Source organism: Phoxinus phoxinus (genome assembly GCF_949152265.1).
Source record: "Phoxinus phoxinus genome assembly, chromosome: 10".
In the NCBI taxonomy this organism is placed as follows: domain Eukaryota; kingdom Metazoa; phylum Chordata; class Actinopteri; order Cypriniformes; family Leuciscidae; genus Phoxinus; species Phoxinus phoxinus.
The window spans coordinates 19,678,534-19,695,855 of NC_136885.1; the positions used below are offsets into that span (position 1 = coordinate 19,678,534).

General features: G+C 43.0%; 3 protein-coding genes across 3 annotated transcripts; all 3 read left to right on the top strand.

Moving 5' to 3' along the window:
- Positions 1-648: 648 nt before the first annotated feature.
- LOC307005994 (uncharacterized protein) lies at positions 649-2,426 on the top strand. The gene is made up of 4 exons (XM_079626580.1): positions 649-720; positions 848-902; positions 1,216-1,366; positions 1,461-2,426. Exons 2-4 carry the CDS (start codon positions 863-865, stop codon positions 2,035-2,037), a joined length of 768 nt encoding a protein of 255 aa, XP_079482706.1. The 5' UTR covers positions 649-720; positions 848-862; the 3' UTR covers positions 2,038-2,426.
- Positions 2,427-3,077: 651 nt separating this feature from the next.
- Positions 3,078-4,843, top strand: LOC307005873 (uncharacterized protein). The gene is made up of 4 exons (XM_079626376.1): positions 3,078-3,160; positions 3,262-3,318; positions 3,676-3,826; positions 3,926-4,843. Exons 2-4 carry the CDS (start codon positions 3,279-3,281, stop codon positions 4,314-4,316), a joined length of 582 nt encoding a protein of 193 aa, XP_079482502.1. The 5' UTR covers positions 3,078-3,160; positions 3,262-3,278; the 3' UTR covers positions 4,317-4,843.
- Positions 4,844-14,864: 10,021 nt separating this feature from the next.
- LOC307005524 (uncharacterized protein) lies at positions 14,865-16,100 on the top strand (the record flags this gene model as incomplete). Its single annotated transcript, XM_079625775.1, is given in 6 exon segments — positions 14,865-14,984; positions 14,986-15,012; positions 15,016-15,020; positions 15,118-15,173; positions 15,281-15,431; positions 15,524-16,100. Coding segments are annotated over 6 exon segments (936 nt in total).
- Positions 16,101-17,322: the final 1,222 nt, after the last annotated feature.

Consider the following 17,322-nt stretch of genomic DNA (forward strand, 5'->3'; position numbering starts at 1 on the left):
AAGTCATACGTTTTCTACAGACTGTACATGACAAAATATTCTTATTCTTAAATTCTATATTTTATATAATCTTAATTTTATAGTCTAGTAAAAGTAAATTGCAAAAAAATGTTTTTACAAAAACATGTTTTATGATATAAAAGACAAAAAACAAACAAACAAACAAGAAGATGATGAGGCCACATATAGGCTATAAGACAACTGCCTCTCAGTTTGTTTCAACTATTTTAGTGCTTAATTTAAAAAAAATAAACAGGTATACATTTCTTTAAATTCCTTGTAACATGTGTTCTATTTGCATGCATTTGTGGGTCATACTGTAATAAAGTCTGGTTTAAATTAAGATGTTTTACTTTTAAGTTCTTTGTTCTAACTATATAAAGATTTAAAGAGTTAAATTCCCACTGAATACATCATGTCTCCGTCTAGAGTCAAGAGAAAGGTTAAAAAAACAAAAAACAAAAAAACAAACACGGTTGTCTAAGCCGATTCACTTGTAGATTCATTATCAATAGGTTCAAAGCACAACATCATGGGACAGCAGACTGTGGGGGAAGTGACACTGACAGCATGGCACTAGATGCTGGACTTTGATTTTCTTCTGTAGATTATTTACGCACATACACACACACACACACACACACACACATTTATAAAGCCTTAGACTGTCTGGACTCACAAGGAGGTTACTGGACTAAGCAATAACTGGGGGACTTGAAGGTAATTTAAGATTAACATGTTAATGTTAATTATCATGTTAGTGTCGGTAAAATACATTGTGCAAGAAAAGAAAAGAAAATTTAAACATGCAAATGTAAATAACATCTATTTTTTTACTCCTTTTTAGCAAACAACTGTGAAGATGAAACTGTATCTGATTCTTGCCTTTGTGGCATTCACAGGTAAATCATGTTGTTGTCTTTAGTGACCAAGAAACTGAAACGCCTTACCTATTTATCAACACATTTTGTAATATTAGATTAAGCCTATGTCAAGAATTCAAGACTTCCATTCAATTTTAGTATTTAATTTCACGTTGAAATACCATACCAAAAAAGCAATAAAAATGTTCCAAAATAATGGGGGAAACAATAAAACAGAAATTTAACACAGACAAATACAGACATGAACAAGTACATATACTCCAATATTTAGCTGTTAGAGTAGATTGGAAACTGTCTGGTGGACTTATAATAAATTCTATATTTTTTCCAGGTTGCCAAGCCAACCTGTTTTATGCTGATGAGCCCAAGCCACAGCTGGAGCAGCTGACTGATGCATTCTGGAGCTATGTTGCCCAGGCCACACGCACCGCAGAGGACACCCTGAAAATGATCAGAGAATCTCAACTGGGTCAGGAAGTCAAGTAAGTAATGCCCATAAATCTCAGTTTATGTTTGAAATACTAAAATCTTGAACTGCATTAACATAAATACACATTTCAACTTTTCACATCTCAGTACTAGGCTGACACAGAGTGCCGATATGGCCAGTGAATATGCCGTCACCCTCAAGAAACAGATGGATCCTCTGGCTGAAGAGCTGATGACCAGAATCACCAAAGAGACTGAAGTGTTGAGGGAGCGTTTGGGCCAGGACCTGATCACTGTGAGAGAGCAGCTGGAGCCCTATGCTGACAACCTCAAAAGCCAGATCCAGCAGAGAGTGGAGGAGCTCAGGACAGCCATGACTCCATATGCAGAATCCCTGGATTCTGAGACCCTGAAAGCCACTCTGCTCCAGAAGAGTGAGGAGCTGAGAGGAAACCTGGAGCAGAGCGTGAAGGAGCTGCAGGCTCAGCTGGAGCCCTACACTGCTGAGATCAAGGAGAAGGTTGACCAACGTCTGCAGGAGTTCCAGAAGACCGTGACCCCTCTGGCTGAGGATCTTCAGGCCCAGATTAGAGTGAGAGCCCAGATGGTCCAGCAGAGTCTCACACCCTACGCTGAAGACCTGAAGGAAAAGCTGGACCCCTACGCACAGGACCTGAAGGACCAGCTCACCTCCCTGTACGAGTCCTTTGTCAAGAGAAGTTAGATGCTTCAAAGACTTCTTCCTTTTTCACTAACAAAACAATTTTCCTTCCATGAGAATTGTGACTCCAAAAATCCCACATATCTCCCATAACCATGACCTAAATCATACATAAAATTAAGCATCAACAAGATGTCTTACAGTTGATAGGCAAACACTAATATATAAGATAAGTGATTCTTTACTAAAATCCTGTTGTTTACATCTTAACCATACATCTATGTATAGATGAAGAAATTTTGCTCTCTTTCTGTAAAAACTGCTGTGTATTTATTTCAGTTTAGCAACTCTTTATTACCTCTGACAGAAAATGTGTTGCTTCTTGCTAATTTTTAAAATGCCAAGTGTATCATTTGTCTTATTTATCAACAATAAAACACCTGCCATTTATTAACAATGTTTCTGAATATTATGTCCAGTAACATAGATTAGCATACCTGAATTATCATTCAAAATATATATATTTTTTAAATCTAAATCCCGGGAATAGCACTCAGAAAATGCACAAGGTATATATATTTATATAAGTATGTATATATATATATATATATATATATATATATATATATATATATATATATATATATATATATATATATATACATACATACTTCACAGATGATAAGGACATCCCAGCTGGGACAGGAAGTCAAGTAAGTCATATTTATCAAGGTATAAATATATATATATTGTATCTGAGTATTACTCAGATACAACATTTCTAAAAGTCTGTAGGTGTGGTGAAAGATTATTTAAATAAAGCAACTCTATAACATATATGGACATGCAGAAATGATAAAGGTCATAAAGATTAGATAAGGTTGAGAACTTTCCAAAAATGGACCTTTTCCAGTCACTTCTAGCTGTAATAATGATAGATCATACATTGTGTTAATGTCTGTACTCCATTATCAGTGCTGACGCAGGTGTAAGCAGTAACTCATGGACCCAGTCCTTTCAAATGACGTCCAGATCTGCACATCTAGTCACAAGGTATCTAGATAAAAACATCCACTGGAGATTAAAATACATTCCCAATACTATTTAAATACAGTACAGATATGAAACAGTCATCACCACACTTGCTATTCACACTGGACAGTGTAAATTAAATCATACTGACAAGGTAAGAAGATACATTTATATACCAATTTAAAAATTGTTTCATATAAAATGTTCTACATTATATTAAATTGTTTAAATGAAAAATGTGTTGTTATTTTACAGGCTAAGCTCTGAAAACTATGAAGGCTCTTGTGATTCTTGCATTGGCTGTTTTTACAGGTTGGATTTATAACCATTGATATAAAGTACTGAAAAAAATAATAAGAAAAAAAGGTTCCAAATTCCAAACAGGATATTAAATCATGTTCTACCAGTCAAACGTTTGGATACATTATATTTTTGTTTCTTGTGATCTTAAAACACGTTTGATCTAGGCTTGTGAATAGAAGCTTGACTATAGTTTTGAATGAACATCCTTCTACACTGTTTGAAGAAGTTAAATTATAAGAAAACATATGTTAAAAATATGCTATTCCAAATCTGTAAGGCTTTCTCTCCTTTGTACACACATTGTAATTTTCGGTTTACCTCCAAAATGACGTTTGAACCATCTGATATGTTTAATTCCCACAACAGGTTGCAAAGCCAACTTCTCTAATGAAGAGAAGCCAAATCCACATCTGGAACACTTAATAAATGCATTCTGGAACTATATTGCCCAAGCAGCACATACGACTGATGAAACTTCACAGATGATAAAGACATCCCAGCTGGGACAGGAAGTCAAGTAAGTCATGTTTATCAGCAATATTATTTTATTATAATTATAACTGTTTTCTGTAATCAAACATAAATTACACCTTTTCCCTCCACATCACCACACTAGACTAACACAGACTCCTCCATCTGAAGATATGATGACCAAATTTACAGAGGAGACTGAAGTGTTGAGGGAGCGTTTGGGCCAGGACCTGAACACCCTGAGAGACAAACTGGAGCCCTATGCTGACAACCTCAAGAGCCAGATCCAGCAAAGAGTGGAGGAGCTCAGGATAGCCATGACTCCATATGCAGAATCCCTGGATTCTGAGACCCTGAAGGCCACTCTGCTCCAGAAGAGTGAGGAGCTGAGAGGAAACCTGGAGCAGAGCGTGAAGGAGCTGCAGGCTCAGCTGGAGCCCTACACTGCTGAGATCAAGGAGAATGTGGACCATAATCTGCAGGAAATGAAAAAATATTTTGCTGCATCAACTGAAGACCTCCAGTCCCAGATTTAATCTGCAGAGTTATTTTTGAGTTTTCATATTTTTGAAATATATTTCATATATTATATTGTTTCTAGCATTTGTCCTTGTTATTGCAACAATAAAACATCTGCCATGTTTTATTATTTGCCACTGATATGTAGGAGATAAGTAAAATGTGATTTTTTTTCTACAACCGTTTCACTTGAGGTTGACTTTTCACTTCAGGCTTGATTTTTAATAAATGCTGATGTACTCTTAGCACATGATAAATGTTTTGCTCCTTGCAGGAAGTGATAAGATTGTTATAAAATGTATTTTTTTTTTTACATATTTTATTATTGATATTGGGTAAACTAACCCATATAGCTTCACTAGTGGCAGTGCTGTCTAGTGGTGAGAAATGCATTATTCCACTCATCTCTCAGTCAAATAAGATTATAGGAAGGCCTACTTCTAATCAACTTTGGTGAAAATAAATTGTATGATAAAGTGACAAATAATTTTCCTGTATTTTAACCAGACAAATATTGTAATCGAATAATTACAGTTTTTCTCGATTGTTTACACACATTTTCTGAAAGCATGCCTCATATTCTCAGAACTCTACACACAAATAAAAAACACAAAAAAACAGAGATTCTAATTATTAGACAAAAAACTTCCACACGTAATAACCTAGAATACTGCCTAACAATTGATGGCGGCTCTGTTAAGTCTTCGTCGTCGGTTAGTAACCTGGTGTGCTCTTTGATACCAATCTTTCATTTGAAAGTCATGTGTATATGTAAAAGCGCATGTTTCCATCTTACAGTAAAAGTATATCTAAATTACGCGATATGTTCTCATTGACAAATGCGGAACAATTAGTTAATGCGTTCATGACCTCAAGGCTAGATTATTGTAATACTCTACTAGGTGGTTGCCCTGCACACTTCAAGCTACAGCTAGTTCAAAACGCAGCAGCTCGAGTTCTTACCAGAACCAGGAAGTATGACCATATTAGCCCCGTTCTGTCAACACTGCATTGGCTGCCTATTAAACATCGTATACATTTTTTAATATTGCTGATTACTTACAAAGCACTAAATGGTTTAGCTCTGCAGTACTTGAGCGAGCTCTTAACACATTATATTCCTTCACGTCTATTGCAATCTCAAAATTTCAGCCAGCTAATAATATCTAGAATATCAAAATCAACAGCTGGCGGTAGATCGTTTTCCTATTTAGCACCAAAACTTTGGAACAGTCTTCCTACCATTGTCCGGGAAGCAGACACACTCTGTCAGTTCAAAGCTAGATTAAAGACACATCTCTGTGATCTAGCACTCACATAATACATTATAGACTTCTATAATTCAATGTTAGGCTGCATAAATTAGGTCAGCCGGAACTGGGAACACTTCCCTTATATCCTGATGTAGTCGTTACATCATAAGAAGAATGGCATCTACGCTAATTTTAGTGTCTTTGTTTATCCCAAAGCCTGCCGGATCCAGGCTGTATCCAGATCTGACAAAGGACCATCGCCTGGACCCGATGACAATGCAGTGCACTTTAAAGCAATGGATGCCAACATTGGATTTTTTTTTTTTACTGTAACTGTATACAGTAAATTATTCTGTTGTTTTGTATGTAGACCACTGTATGTACAACTTTGTGTTGGGATGTACACTGTGTACATTGTTTTTGTGGGAAAAATAAATTTGTTACCGTTTATAAACATTATAAACTCAATTGGAGTTAGACAACACGTGTCAGGACCTACTCATTGTCGTAATCATACTCTAGATCTAATACTATCACATGGAATAGATGTTGATACCATTGAAATTCTGCAGCAGAGCGATGACATCTCAGATCATTATCTAGTCTCATGTAAATTACATTTAGCCAAGGCTGCAAAGCCGCCTCCTTGTTAAAAATATGTTAGACCTATCACTTCTGCCACCAAAGATTGCTTTATCAATAATCTTCCTAATCAGTTTCATCATCTCAGCATCCCAGATAGCTTAGAAGAAATGGTAAATGGACTGCATTTATATAGTGCTTTCACAGACCCAATGGCCACCAGCTTGTCAGGACAACACGTGTCGCTTTACATATGCCTCACATTCACCCATTCACTCACTCATTCATACACCGACGGCGGTGTCAGCAAGGCGCCATCCAGCTCGTCCGGAGCAGCTGGGGTTAGGTGTCTTGCTCATGGACACCTCGACACTTGGTCAGGTGGAACAGGGGATTGAACCACCAACCTTCCGATTTGTAGACAACCTACATGAACCACTGAGCCACTGCCGCCGCACTGTCGGAAAATAAGAACTTGATATTGCAACAGAAACTTTTAACTCTCTTGCATGGCTGACAAATGCGGAACAATTTTCAGCCATTTGTCAGCCAATTTTCAGCCATTTGTCAGTAGGTCCTGACACGTGTTGTCTAACTCCAATTGAGATTATAATGTTTATAAACGGTAACAAATATATGTTATTTTTCCCCACAAAAACAATGTACACAGTGTACATCCCAACACAAAGTTGTACATACAGTGGTCTACATACAAAACAACAGAAACATTTACTGTATACAGTTACAGTAAAAATAAAAATCCAATGTTGGCATCCATTGCTCCAAAACGGAAGAGCTCACCTGTTGCCCTTTTATGCTAAAGCTCTGATTGCTAATTGTAAAACTGTGTGACAGGTGTTTGCCCATGTGATGAGTCAGTGTGCATATTTGAATGGCTGTGTTCCTTGAGAAAACAAGAGATTTTCTGCATGAAAATTGTGCCAAATTAAGAGATTTGTGTGTAGTGTTTTGAAAAAAAAAAATGTGTTTTAGAACTGCAATTTGAGTATAAAGCAGGACTTGTGCTTGTAGTTTAGCAGAATTGGTTCAGAGGGTTGGTGAATGAGTAACATGTTGTAGTCATTGTGTCTCAAGTACCAGTATTTGTGTGTAAACAATTGAGAAAAACTGTAAACAGCTTTATGTTCTTTCATCCCTGGAGTTGGGATCATGACAGTTCCATGGGATACAGAATCAGTTTATGTGGAGTCTATTCCCTTTGAAACACTTTATGTATTACTTAATAAATGGCAAATTATTATCATTGTTAATAAAGTTAACTCCTAGATTTAAAGCTAAATGACAAGAGTAAAAATGCTTAATACCAACAGACACAGAATCAAGAGGCTTTGGGTGATGTGTCAGATCTTATCAGGGTGTGTAGAATGACTTTTATCATTTGTTGTTTTATTAGGTCAAATGTTCAAATTTAGGGCTCTGTCTGGTTCCCTTTCGAAGGGAACTCAACAATACGTCATCGACGCTATGGGGAACGCCTCAGGCGTGACAGGTGTCTGAAATCACAATCAAATCACGGCAATCACATTGACCGGCGACAGCCCGTGAATCATTACGTGAATGATTAACGTGCGACCTGGAAGTATATAAGGGCGCCTTGCAAACATGACAAATCATCTTTTCGTCTTCAGGGACTGTATGTTTGAACGCAAATTCACGAACGGAGAAATGAAGCGTGCAGCAAAAGCCAGTTGCTTTCAGAAGTGTGCCGACCCGTGTCCTCGATATCTGACGCCGGAGGACACACACCAGCTGTGCGTTTTTTGCCTGGGTGAAGAGCACGCACGGGAGGTTCTCGAGGGAGCTTCCTGTGCAAACTGTGAGCGTTTTTCCTTGAAAACGCTCCGCTCTCGTCTGTCCCTCTTCTCGAGTGAAGGGGGGTCAGCATCTGGGAAGCCCCGTGGTTCAGGTCCCGCTCGTGCCGAGGCAGAGCGGCGACTTGCGTCATGGGGCTCCCAGATGGAGCTTGTCGATCACCTTGAGAGGGCTGTAAACCTCTCAGATGACTCGACAACTGACGAGGGTGAGCTGCAGGTAGATGATGATAGCCTTTCACCGACTATTCCTGCAGCTAGTGGTCTTCAGGACGCGCAGGAGATGGCTGAGGAGGTTGAGAGTCAGGTGGATTCTGAACCCCCTCAGCCATCCTGCCCCGTGTATGCAGAGCTGGTGGATGTGATGGAGCGCGCCGCCGGCAAGCTGCAGCTGCCATGGCAGCGCGCTAGAGGAGAAACCGCTCGTGGCAGGCTCGATGATCGGTTTCTCCCCGGCCATAGACCACCAGCTCAGGTGAGCCTTCCATTTCTCCCCGACCTCCACACTGAGGTCGAGGAGGCATGGAAGAATCCATATTCTGCCCGTATTCACCGGCATCAGCGGGCTAGTTTCGCTGATGTCGAGGGGATCGGAGAGTATGGATATGTGTCGATGCCGCCCATTGACGAGACGTTTGCGAACTATCTCGTCTCTGGACGGGCGTCGACACTGAGAGCTCCAACCCTACCATCCAAACCGCTGAAAACTACGGCCCGTTTGAATGGTAGAGCATACTCGGCAGCAGGTCAGGCTGGTGCTGCCCTGCACACCATGGCGGTCCTGCAGGCGTACCAGGCCGACCTGCTGAGGGATCTCGACCAGGGGGCAGGGTTGTCCCCTGAGGCGGTGGCTGAGCTGCGCCGCACCACAGATCTTGCTCTCCGGGCCACCAAACAAACCGCTGCTTCGATCGGCCGGTCGATGGCAGCAATGGTGGCCACGGAGAGACATCTGTGGTTGAATCTGGCCGACATCGGGGAGAAAGAGAAGTCCTTTCTCCTCGATTCGCCGGTTTCGCCCTCTGAACTCTTCGGCACCTCCGTAGAGGCGGTGGTGGGGAAGTTCAGAGAGGCGAAGGCGCGCTCAGCAGCATTTAAAACATGCATACCGCTGAGATCCGGGTCCGCGCCCAGGCAGGCGGGAGGACCTGGCCCATCCCGGTCTGAGGACCAGAGGCGGGGCCAGCGAGCCAGTGTCACCTCTCGTGCGCCCCCTCCAGGTAGGAGCAGGGCGCAGAAAAGGCGTGACTCCCGCAACAGGAGAGATTTGAGGGATGTTATCCAGCAGAAGCGTCAGCGCCGCTGAAGGATAACTCCTTCCGAGGGTCATCAAATCTGCCCTCTCCTGCTTCCGACTCCCCAGGCGTTCATCACATCAGGCCTGGGGCGGGGCCTATGATGAGAACGATGTTCTGATGGCCCGCCTAGGCTTGGCCTGTGAGAGCGCCTCTTTCAGGCATGTAAAGTGATGGACCCCAGGTTCCTAAGAAACTACCTGGCGAGTCTTCACTCCGCACGCCGCAGGTGAGCTGTCTGGTCTTCTTAAGAGTAATTTCTGAAGAATGTATACTAATATGTATCTCTCTACAGACCTCGTTCCCTGTATAGAGTTATGGGCATGTCAATGCAGAAAGAATAAGGTAAGGAGGAAAAATCTGGATTATTGGGGCCCTGAAGTTCCCCTTTAGGTGGCTGGCTCTTAGCCACCTCAGGGTAGAGTAGTTGGTCTCTCTCAATTAGGAACAGTTTTTTGTTCTGAGTTTGACTGACGCTTGAGCTTCAGATAGATCTATATGTCCGGCCCACGGGACCGTTTGACTTCCTTCCTGAGTACATCGCCCCCTTTGAGCTTTGTCTGAAAAATTTTTTCATTGGGCTGAGCGATTCTGCAGCCATTTGTATGAAATAATAATAACTATTTTTCTGTTAGGCTGTGGCTCCTCCGAGCCCTCAGGTAGATCTATGCTTGCAGGTTGGCCCTCACCAGGGCCGCCTCTTTAGCTGGCCTAGGCTGTGCCAGGGATAGTAGAGGCGCTCTGCTTTAGCATTTCTGCCTCTGAACCTTCACTGTGTGAATTTAGGTTCCTAGCATCCCTGTATGACAGCCTCCTCCAATGGAGTCGTTAGGCCAAGGCCCGCCCCCTTCTCTGCATTCTGGGGCGACAAGAGTAATGCAGCGTGGTGCAGAGGTATGGTTTATAAAGATCCTGGGTTAGGCCTCTAATAGGCCTCCCCGGTACAATGTGTCTTTATTGAGCAGGGTGAGGCCGCCTTTCGCCTCACGAGGAGGCTGGGTCTGTTTGCCCGACCCTGCCGTGCAGAACTAGCATACGGAGTACTCCCCTGTGATACAGGGCAGTTCTGAGTCCTTCACTTTCAGTTCTGTATTATCCTACCTCGCACACTGTGGCTCGGGTTGAGCGGAAAGTTCTAGCCTTCACTTCTTTTTTGGTCGAAGTACGCTCCCCTGAAGCCAGAGCATTGCCATGAGCTGACGCCCATGCTTACAGTTGGTAGGCCCCTGACTTTGGGGCCTCCATTGAGGCAGAGTGGCGTATGTTGTACTCCCCTTGCTCAAAGGGTGCTAGCGCTCTCGCTGAGTACACTGCCATGGGCAATGTGATTAGGTACCAGAATGCTGTAGGCGCTGTCTAAACAGCTTATCTGCCAACGAAGGCTGCGCCATTAGGTAGTAGGCCTCAGCAGGCCTCCTGAATGGGCAGCTCCCATGAGGGCGCTGTAGGCCAGCTCACCTCATGTGGCTGGCCTTGGTGGTTCGGGCAGTTGACTCACTGATGGGTAGTAGGCCCTAAACAGGCCTCCTCGGAAGTGAGTCCCAACATTGTGGGACATACTTGTTGGTGTGGTATGATTCCCAACAGTGTACCTTTGGAGCAGATTGACTTGCTGTCAGCTAGTAGGCCCAACCAGGCCTCCCTGATAGGCGAGTCCCCAGTGGGCTGGCCTTAGCAGGCCACCTTCGAACCGTCACCCAGATTCAGGGCTCATAGCTACCAGTTGAGGCCTCCCTGAAGGTGATTTCAAACTTACGGTGGCTATCAGGTAGTAGGCCTTACCAGGCCTCCCTGTAGGCAAGCCCAAAGGACAGGCAACTGGACAGCTAGCCTGACCTACTATCAGGTAGTAGGCCTCACCGGGCCTCCCTGAAGGCATGTTCTCACATAATGTGATTATCAGGTGGTAGGCCGCTCCGGGCCTCCCTAAATGTGAGCTCCCAAGTATCGTGGCTGCCATGTAGTAGGCCTCACCAGGCCTCCCTGAAGGTAGTTCCCACATACTGTGGTTATCAGGTTACAGGCCTCACCAGGCCTTCCTGGTCATGAGCTCCCACATGCTGGGGTTATCAGGTAATAGGCCTCACCAGGCCTCCCTGAAGGTGAGTTCCCACATACTGTGGTTATCAGGTTACAGGCCTCACCAGGCCTTCCTGGTTATGAGTCTCCACATGTCAGGTTACAGGCCTCACCCAGCCTTCCTGAATGTGGGCTCCCACATATTGTGGTTATCAGGTTACAGGCCTCATCCGGCCTTCCTGGTTTTGAGCTCCCACACACTGTGGTCGCTAGGTTACAGGCCTCACCAGGCCTTCCTGGTCATGAGAGCTCCCACATACTGTGGTTATCCGGTTACAGGCCTCACCAGGCCTTCCTGGTCATAAGAGCTCCCACATACTGGGGTTATCAGGTTACAGGCCTCACCAGGCCTTCCTGGTTATGAGCTCCCACATACTGTGGTTATCAGGTTACAGGCCTCTCCAGGCCTTCCTGGTCATGAGCTCCCACATGCTGGGGTTATCAGGTTACAGGCCTCACCAGGCCTTCCTGGTTATGAGCTCCCACATACTGTGGTTATCAGGTTACAGGCCTCACCAGGCCTTCCTGGTTATGAGCTCCCACATACTGGAGCTCCCACTTACTGTGGTTATCAGGTAGTAGGCTTTGCCAGGCCTCCCTGTGAGTGGTTCCCCAACGATGCTGGGTTCTGGAAGCTAGTGGCCGCCTGCTATCAGTTCAGCTGGCCTCATTTGGCCGCTGCTAAAAGCGAGCTCGCGCCCTGGCTCAACTAAAGTGTTCATCCTCTGCTACTGGTTCCCTCCCGGAACTTCTCTGCCTACAGCCTGGTTTCCTACCAGTCAGTCCATTGCTCCCCTCACTGAGGGTCTCTATGAGTGTTTGGACTCCTGAGTCTGGTCAGACGGTCGTAGGCCTCTCGTGAGGCCTCCCAGTTAGATCAGCCCCTAGGCCTTCACAGGCCTCCTCAGTGTTTCAAACACAAACACTGGGTAGATCCGTGGATCGAGTAGAGGAACTCCCCTCTCTAGCAAGGGTTTTAAGCACTATGCTGAGTCATACTCTCCGGGATATCCCGTCTCTGAGATCCGGGCTGAGGTTTCACTGCCAGCTTCGCAGTCCCTCGGGTTGGATGCCTTACCTAAGGCAAATGTCCAGAGGCTCTGTCTCCAGACAGACAGGAATTTGGCCAGACTGAAGTGTCCGACGTAGTGACACCAGGTCAGGCCGTCCTGGTGGCATTTCGGGTGGTATATTCCCCCGTATAGTGACTGGCTGGGGTTCCCTCGGGTTCCCTAGCCACATTCCCTAGAAGGGACCCCTTCTAAATTGAAGTTGTGGTCCTAGGCCTTTGAGCAGGCCCAGGTAGGCCTTCGGATTACATATTTGGAGTTCCTCCTGCTAGGTTTATAGCTTGGGCTATGACCGTAGGGAATGCTGTCACTGACAGCCCAGTGTGACCTGAGGGTGAGTGGTTCTTGCATTTCATTTTGAATTTGCTGGTTCTGACAGTTGTCACTGCCTCCTGGCATGCACTCCCCTCAGCATGGCGGAGTGGGTATATCGTTCCCCATAGCGTCGATGACGTATTGTTGAGTTCCCTTCGAAAGGGAACGTCTCAGGTTACAACTGTAACCTATGTTCCCTGAGAACAGGGAACGAGACAATACGTCTCCCTGCCATGCCTCGGGGCCTGCCTACCAAACAGTCCCTTCAGACGAAGGATGATTTGTCATGTTTGCAAGGCGCCCTTATATACTTCCAGGTCGCACGTTAATCATTCACGTAATGATTCACGGGCTGTCGCCGGTCAATGTGATTGCCGTGATTTGATTGTGATTTCAGACACCTGTCACGCCTGAGGCGTTCCCCATAGCGTCGATGACGTATTGTCTCGTTCCCTGTTCTCAGGGAACATAGGTTACAGTTGTAACCTGAGACGTTTTATATACATAATGTGGACCTTAAATAATTGGATTTTTATGGATAACTTTAGGCATTAAAGTTGTAATTGAATTAACGTTTCCAATATGTATACTTTTCTTGTTTGTTTTAGGAAGCGGGTGAATTCTAGTTAAACTTCCCTTTAATGACATTTGTGTAATGTTAAGTGCTAAGCCATATAAATATTTTATGTATTTTCATTTTGGCCCAATTAAAACTTCATCAAAAAAATGTATTACTGTGTTTAAAGGTGCCATGTGTAATTGTCTGGCAAAAAAAATCAAGTCATACTCCACATTCCATACCAGATGGGGGCAGTATACCTCACATATCAAAATATGTGATGTAGGATATGGTATTTTATAAATCACACACTATAAATATGATAAAGAAGCAGAAACAGATAGTTGCAGTAAAGTAAGATATTTTAATAAGTTGAAGAAACAATAATGATTTGTGACACACACACACTCGATTTGCGCATCGCCATCATGTGTGTATTACAGGTAACGTTATTACATTGCTTCCTGATATCACGTGCGCAAACACAAATAACCTATATTTATATATATATATATATATATATATATATATATATATATATATATATATATATATAAATAACCTATATTTATATATATATATATATATATATATATATATATATATATACTACAGGGCCGTTGAATGCTCGTATCTGATAACCGTGAAGCTCTTGTAATTATTACTTTACCCAACCTCTCCATGTCGAGTGATGCAGTAAACATCAGACAGCGCACGTGAACCGATCATCTCTACTATAGTAAAAAAAAACACGAACACTGTTGAAAGATACAGTAGGCTACAAATGACCGGTTCGCGCCACAAATTGTTCTCCGTCCTTAGCGACCGAGTCATTGAATGTGAAACAGCGGCTGCTGTCGTCAGCGAGCAGCACTCTTCAGACAACGAGGGCGCGCGCGCCGCGTTGATACCTCCGTTTCAGTTTCTCGAACCCGCGCAGTGCGGCGGTCAGAACACGGAGACCATTCTGCCCCTAGCTGTGCGTGCGAAAGCATGGGGAGCGATCCCGGGCGTGTCAGAATGGGTGCTGAACGTTGTAAAACAGGGCTATGCGCTGCAGTTCGCTCGCCGTCCCCCGCGCTTTCGAGCCCGGACCGTGACGAGCGGCCCTTTTCTTATCTGATCTGATTTGTGCTTCTCTTGCCAAAGGCTTCAGCCATCCTTCCGCTCTCTTCCCTGAATTGAAATGAAGTAGTGGGCTGTACTTTCCACACGATTGACATCAGGTTCAAGTACGCCCACAAGCCGTGCGAGTTATTCGTGTATTGCAGGTTGGCTGGTGGTTATGTGCCCCGCATACCGCCTCCCATGGCCGAAACTGGTATTACGACACCTGTCGGGCCGTGGCTAGTTATGCTAATGCTAATTAAGGTTGATATCTCTGCAGCACTATAACTTGACATTTTTTTAATGACATCATTGCCCTTATTTCTTCTCATTCTTTTGATGCGTGTAGCTCATTTTTTGGATATTTTTACCTCAATTTTTACACATGGCACCTTTAAAGACAAAGTTCCACTGTTATCATTAACTGTTCTGAATCTGAAAGTCTGTGTGGTTGAAGGTACAGTCGGGGCATTATGATGTGGAGTAGTGACAGCAAAGCACTACCCACTGGACTTTGGGTTTCCACTATGGCAATCACCTCCCTATGCTATATAAATACAGATTTGAAACAGCAACCTTCACACTTGTTCTTCAGGCAGGACAGCTTCAATTAAAACATACTAACACAGGTAAGAACTTTTACACTTTTTAGTAAATTCAAAATACAGCACTATTTACATTTTTGTAAAAGACAGAGACATTCATTTAAAGTGTTTTTACTTATAGACTAAAACTGAACAACATGAAGGTTATTGTGGTTCTTGCACTTGCTGTATTTACAGGTGAGAAATTCAGAAAAAATGACTATATGAAAATATTTTAAGACTTGAAAAATTTACCGAATCTATTAACAATACCATGTGATCAAACTGAAATGCTCCATCAACAGTTTGCCAGGCCAGCCTATTCTCTGCTGATGAGCCCAAGCCACAGCTGGAGCAGCTGACTGATGCATTCTGGAGCTATGTTTCAAAGGCAACACAAACTGCAGATGAAACCGTCAAGATGATCAGGTCTTCCCAACTGGGACAGGACGTCAAGTAAGTCAAGAATATTTACCTGCAGGACACTATTATTTAGACTATTTATTGTGCCCTGATATGAAACTCAAATTTCCTTCTCCATTTAACAGTGCTAGACTGACCCAGAGTGCTGATATGGCCAGTGAATATACCGTCACCCTCAAGAAACAGATGGATCCTCTGGCTGAAGAGCTGATGACCAGAATCACCAAAGAGACTGAAGTGTTGAGGGAGCGTTTGGGCCAGGACCTGATCACTGTGAGAGACCAGCTGGAGCCCTATGCTGACAACCTCAAGAGCCAGATCCAGCAGAGAGTGGAGGAGCTCAGGACAGCCATGACTCCATATGCAGAATCCCTGGATTCTGAGACCCTGAAAGCCACTCTGCTCCAGAAGAGTGAGGAGCTGAGAGGAAACCTGGAGCAGAGCGTGAAGGAGCTGCAGGCTCAGCTGGAGCCCTACACTGCTGAGATCAAGGAGAAGGTTGACCAACGTCTGCAGGAGTTCCAGAAGACCGTGACCCCTCTGGCTGAGGATCTTCAGGCCCAGATTAGAGAGAGAGCCCAGATGGTCCAGCAGAGTCTCACACCCTACACTGAAGACCTGCAGGAAAAGCTGGACCCCTACGCACAGGACCTGAAGGACCAGCTCACCTCCCTGTATGAGTCCTTTGTCAAGAGAAGTTAGATGCTTCTTCTTTTGTCACTAACAAAACAGTTTTTTCATCCATGAGACTTGTGACTCCAAAATCACACATATCTCCCATAACCATGACCTAAATCATACTACTAGGCATCAGCAAGATGTCTTACAGTTGAGTTGAAAGGCCAAACCCTAATATTTAGGATAAGTGATTTTTTACTAAAATCCTGTTGTTTACATCTTAACCATCCATCTATATATAGGCTAGTTGAAGAAATTTTGCTCTCTTTCTGTAAAAACTATTGTGTATTTATTTCAGTTTAGCAACTCTTTATTACCTCTGACAGATGCTAAGTGTATAATTTGTCTTATTTATCAACAATAAAACACCTGCCATTTATTAACAATGTTTCAGAATATTATGTCCAGTAACGTAGATCAGCATAGCTGAATTATCATTCAATATATATATATATATATATATATATATATATATTTTTTTTTTTTTTTTTTTTTTTTATCTAAATAAGTAGCCCTCAGAAAATGCACAAGGCTAATATGACATTTTTTTTTAAATAAAATCACCAGACAAAACAGAAGTTATAAATAGCCTTGTTATCTACCCATGAGAAGTGTGGCATTTTACACTATTATACTCAGATATATTGATACAATATTTCTAAAAGTCTGTAAGAGTGATGAAAGATTATATAAATAAAGCAACTCTATAATATACAGTATATGGACATGCAGAAATAATAAAGGTAATCTCAACTGATTTCTTGTAACAAAATAAAGATTAAATAAGGTTGAGAACTTTCTAAAAGTTTACCTTTTCCTGATATGTAGAAGATTGCCATGTCCAAATCAGAAAACAAATATGAGTTTAATAATTCACTGCTTACACTGTTGATTATGCTAGACTATATGTTGTGGACCTTAGTGGTCATCTTGCACTGAATGAGAGTGCAAAATCATTGCAATAAAATACATTCCCCCGGTTTCACAGACATGGCTTAGGTCTATTTCCAGACTAAAATGCATGTTTGAGCTGTTTAAACTGAAAGCAACCTGTACTAGTGGAGCGGCTGAGTGATATAATCGTTCAGTTTATGATACAAGCGTGAAAATTGGCATGAGCAGTCTCCACGGGTCACTTGACAAGAAAATTGTCCGAGCAACTTGAAATTTCAAGATGACGGCCATTTTTCAAGATGGCCGACACCTTAGTGGAGCAATTAGGCTTAAAGGAGAACTCCGGGCAATT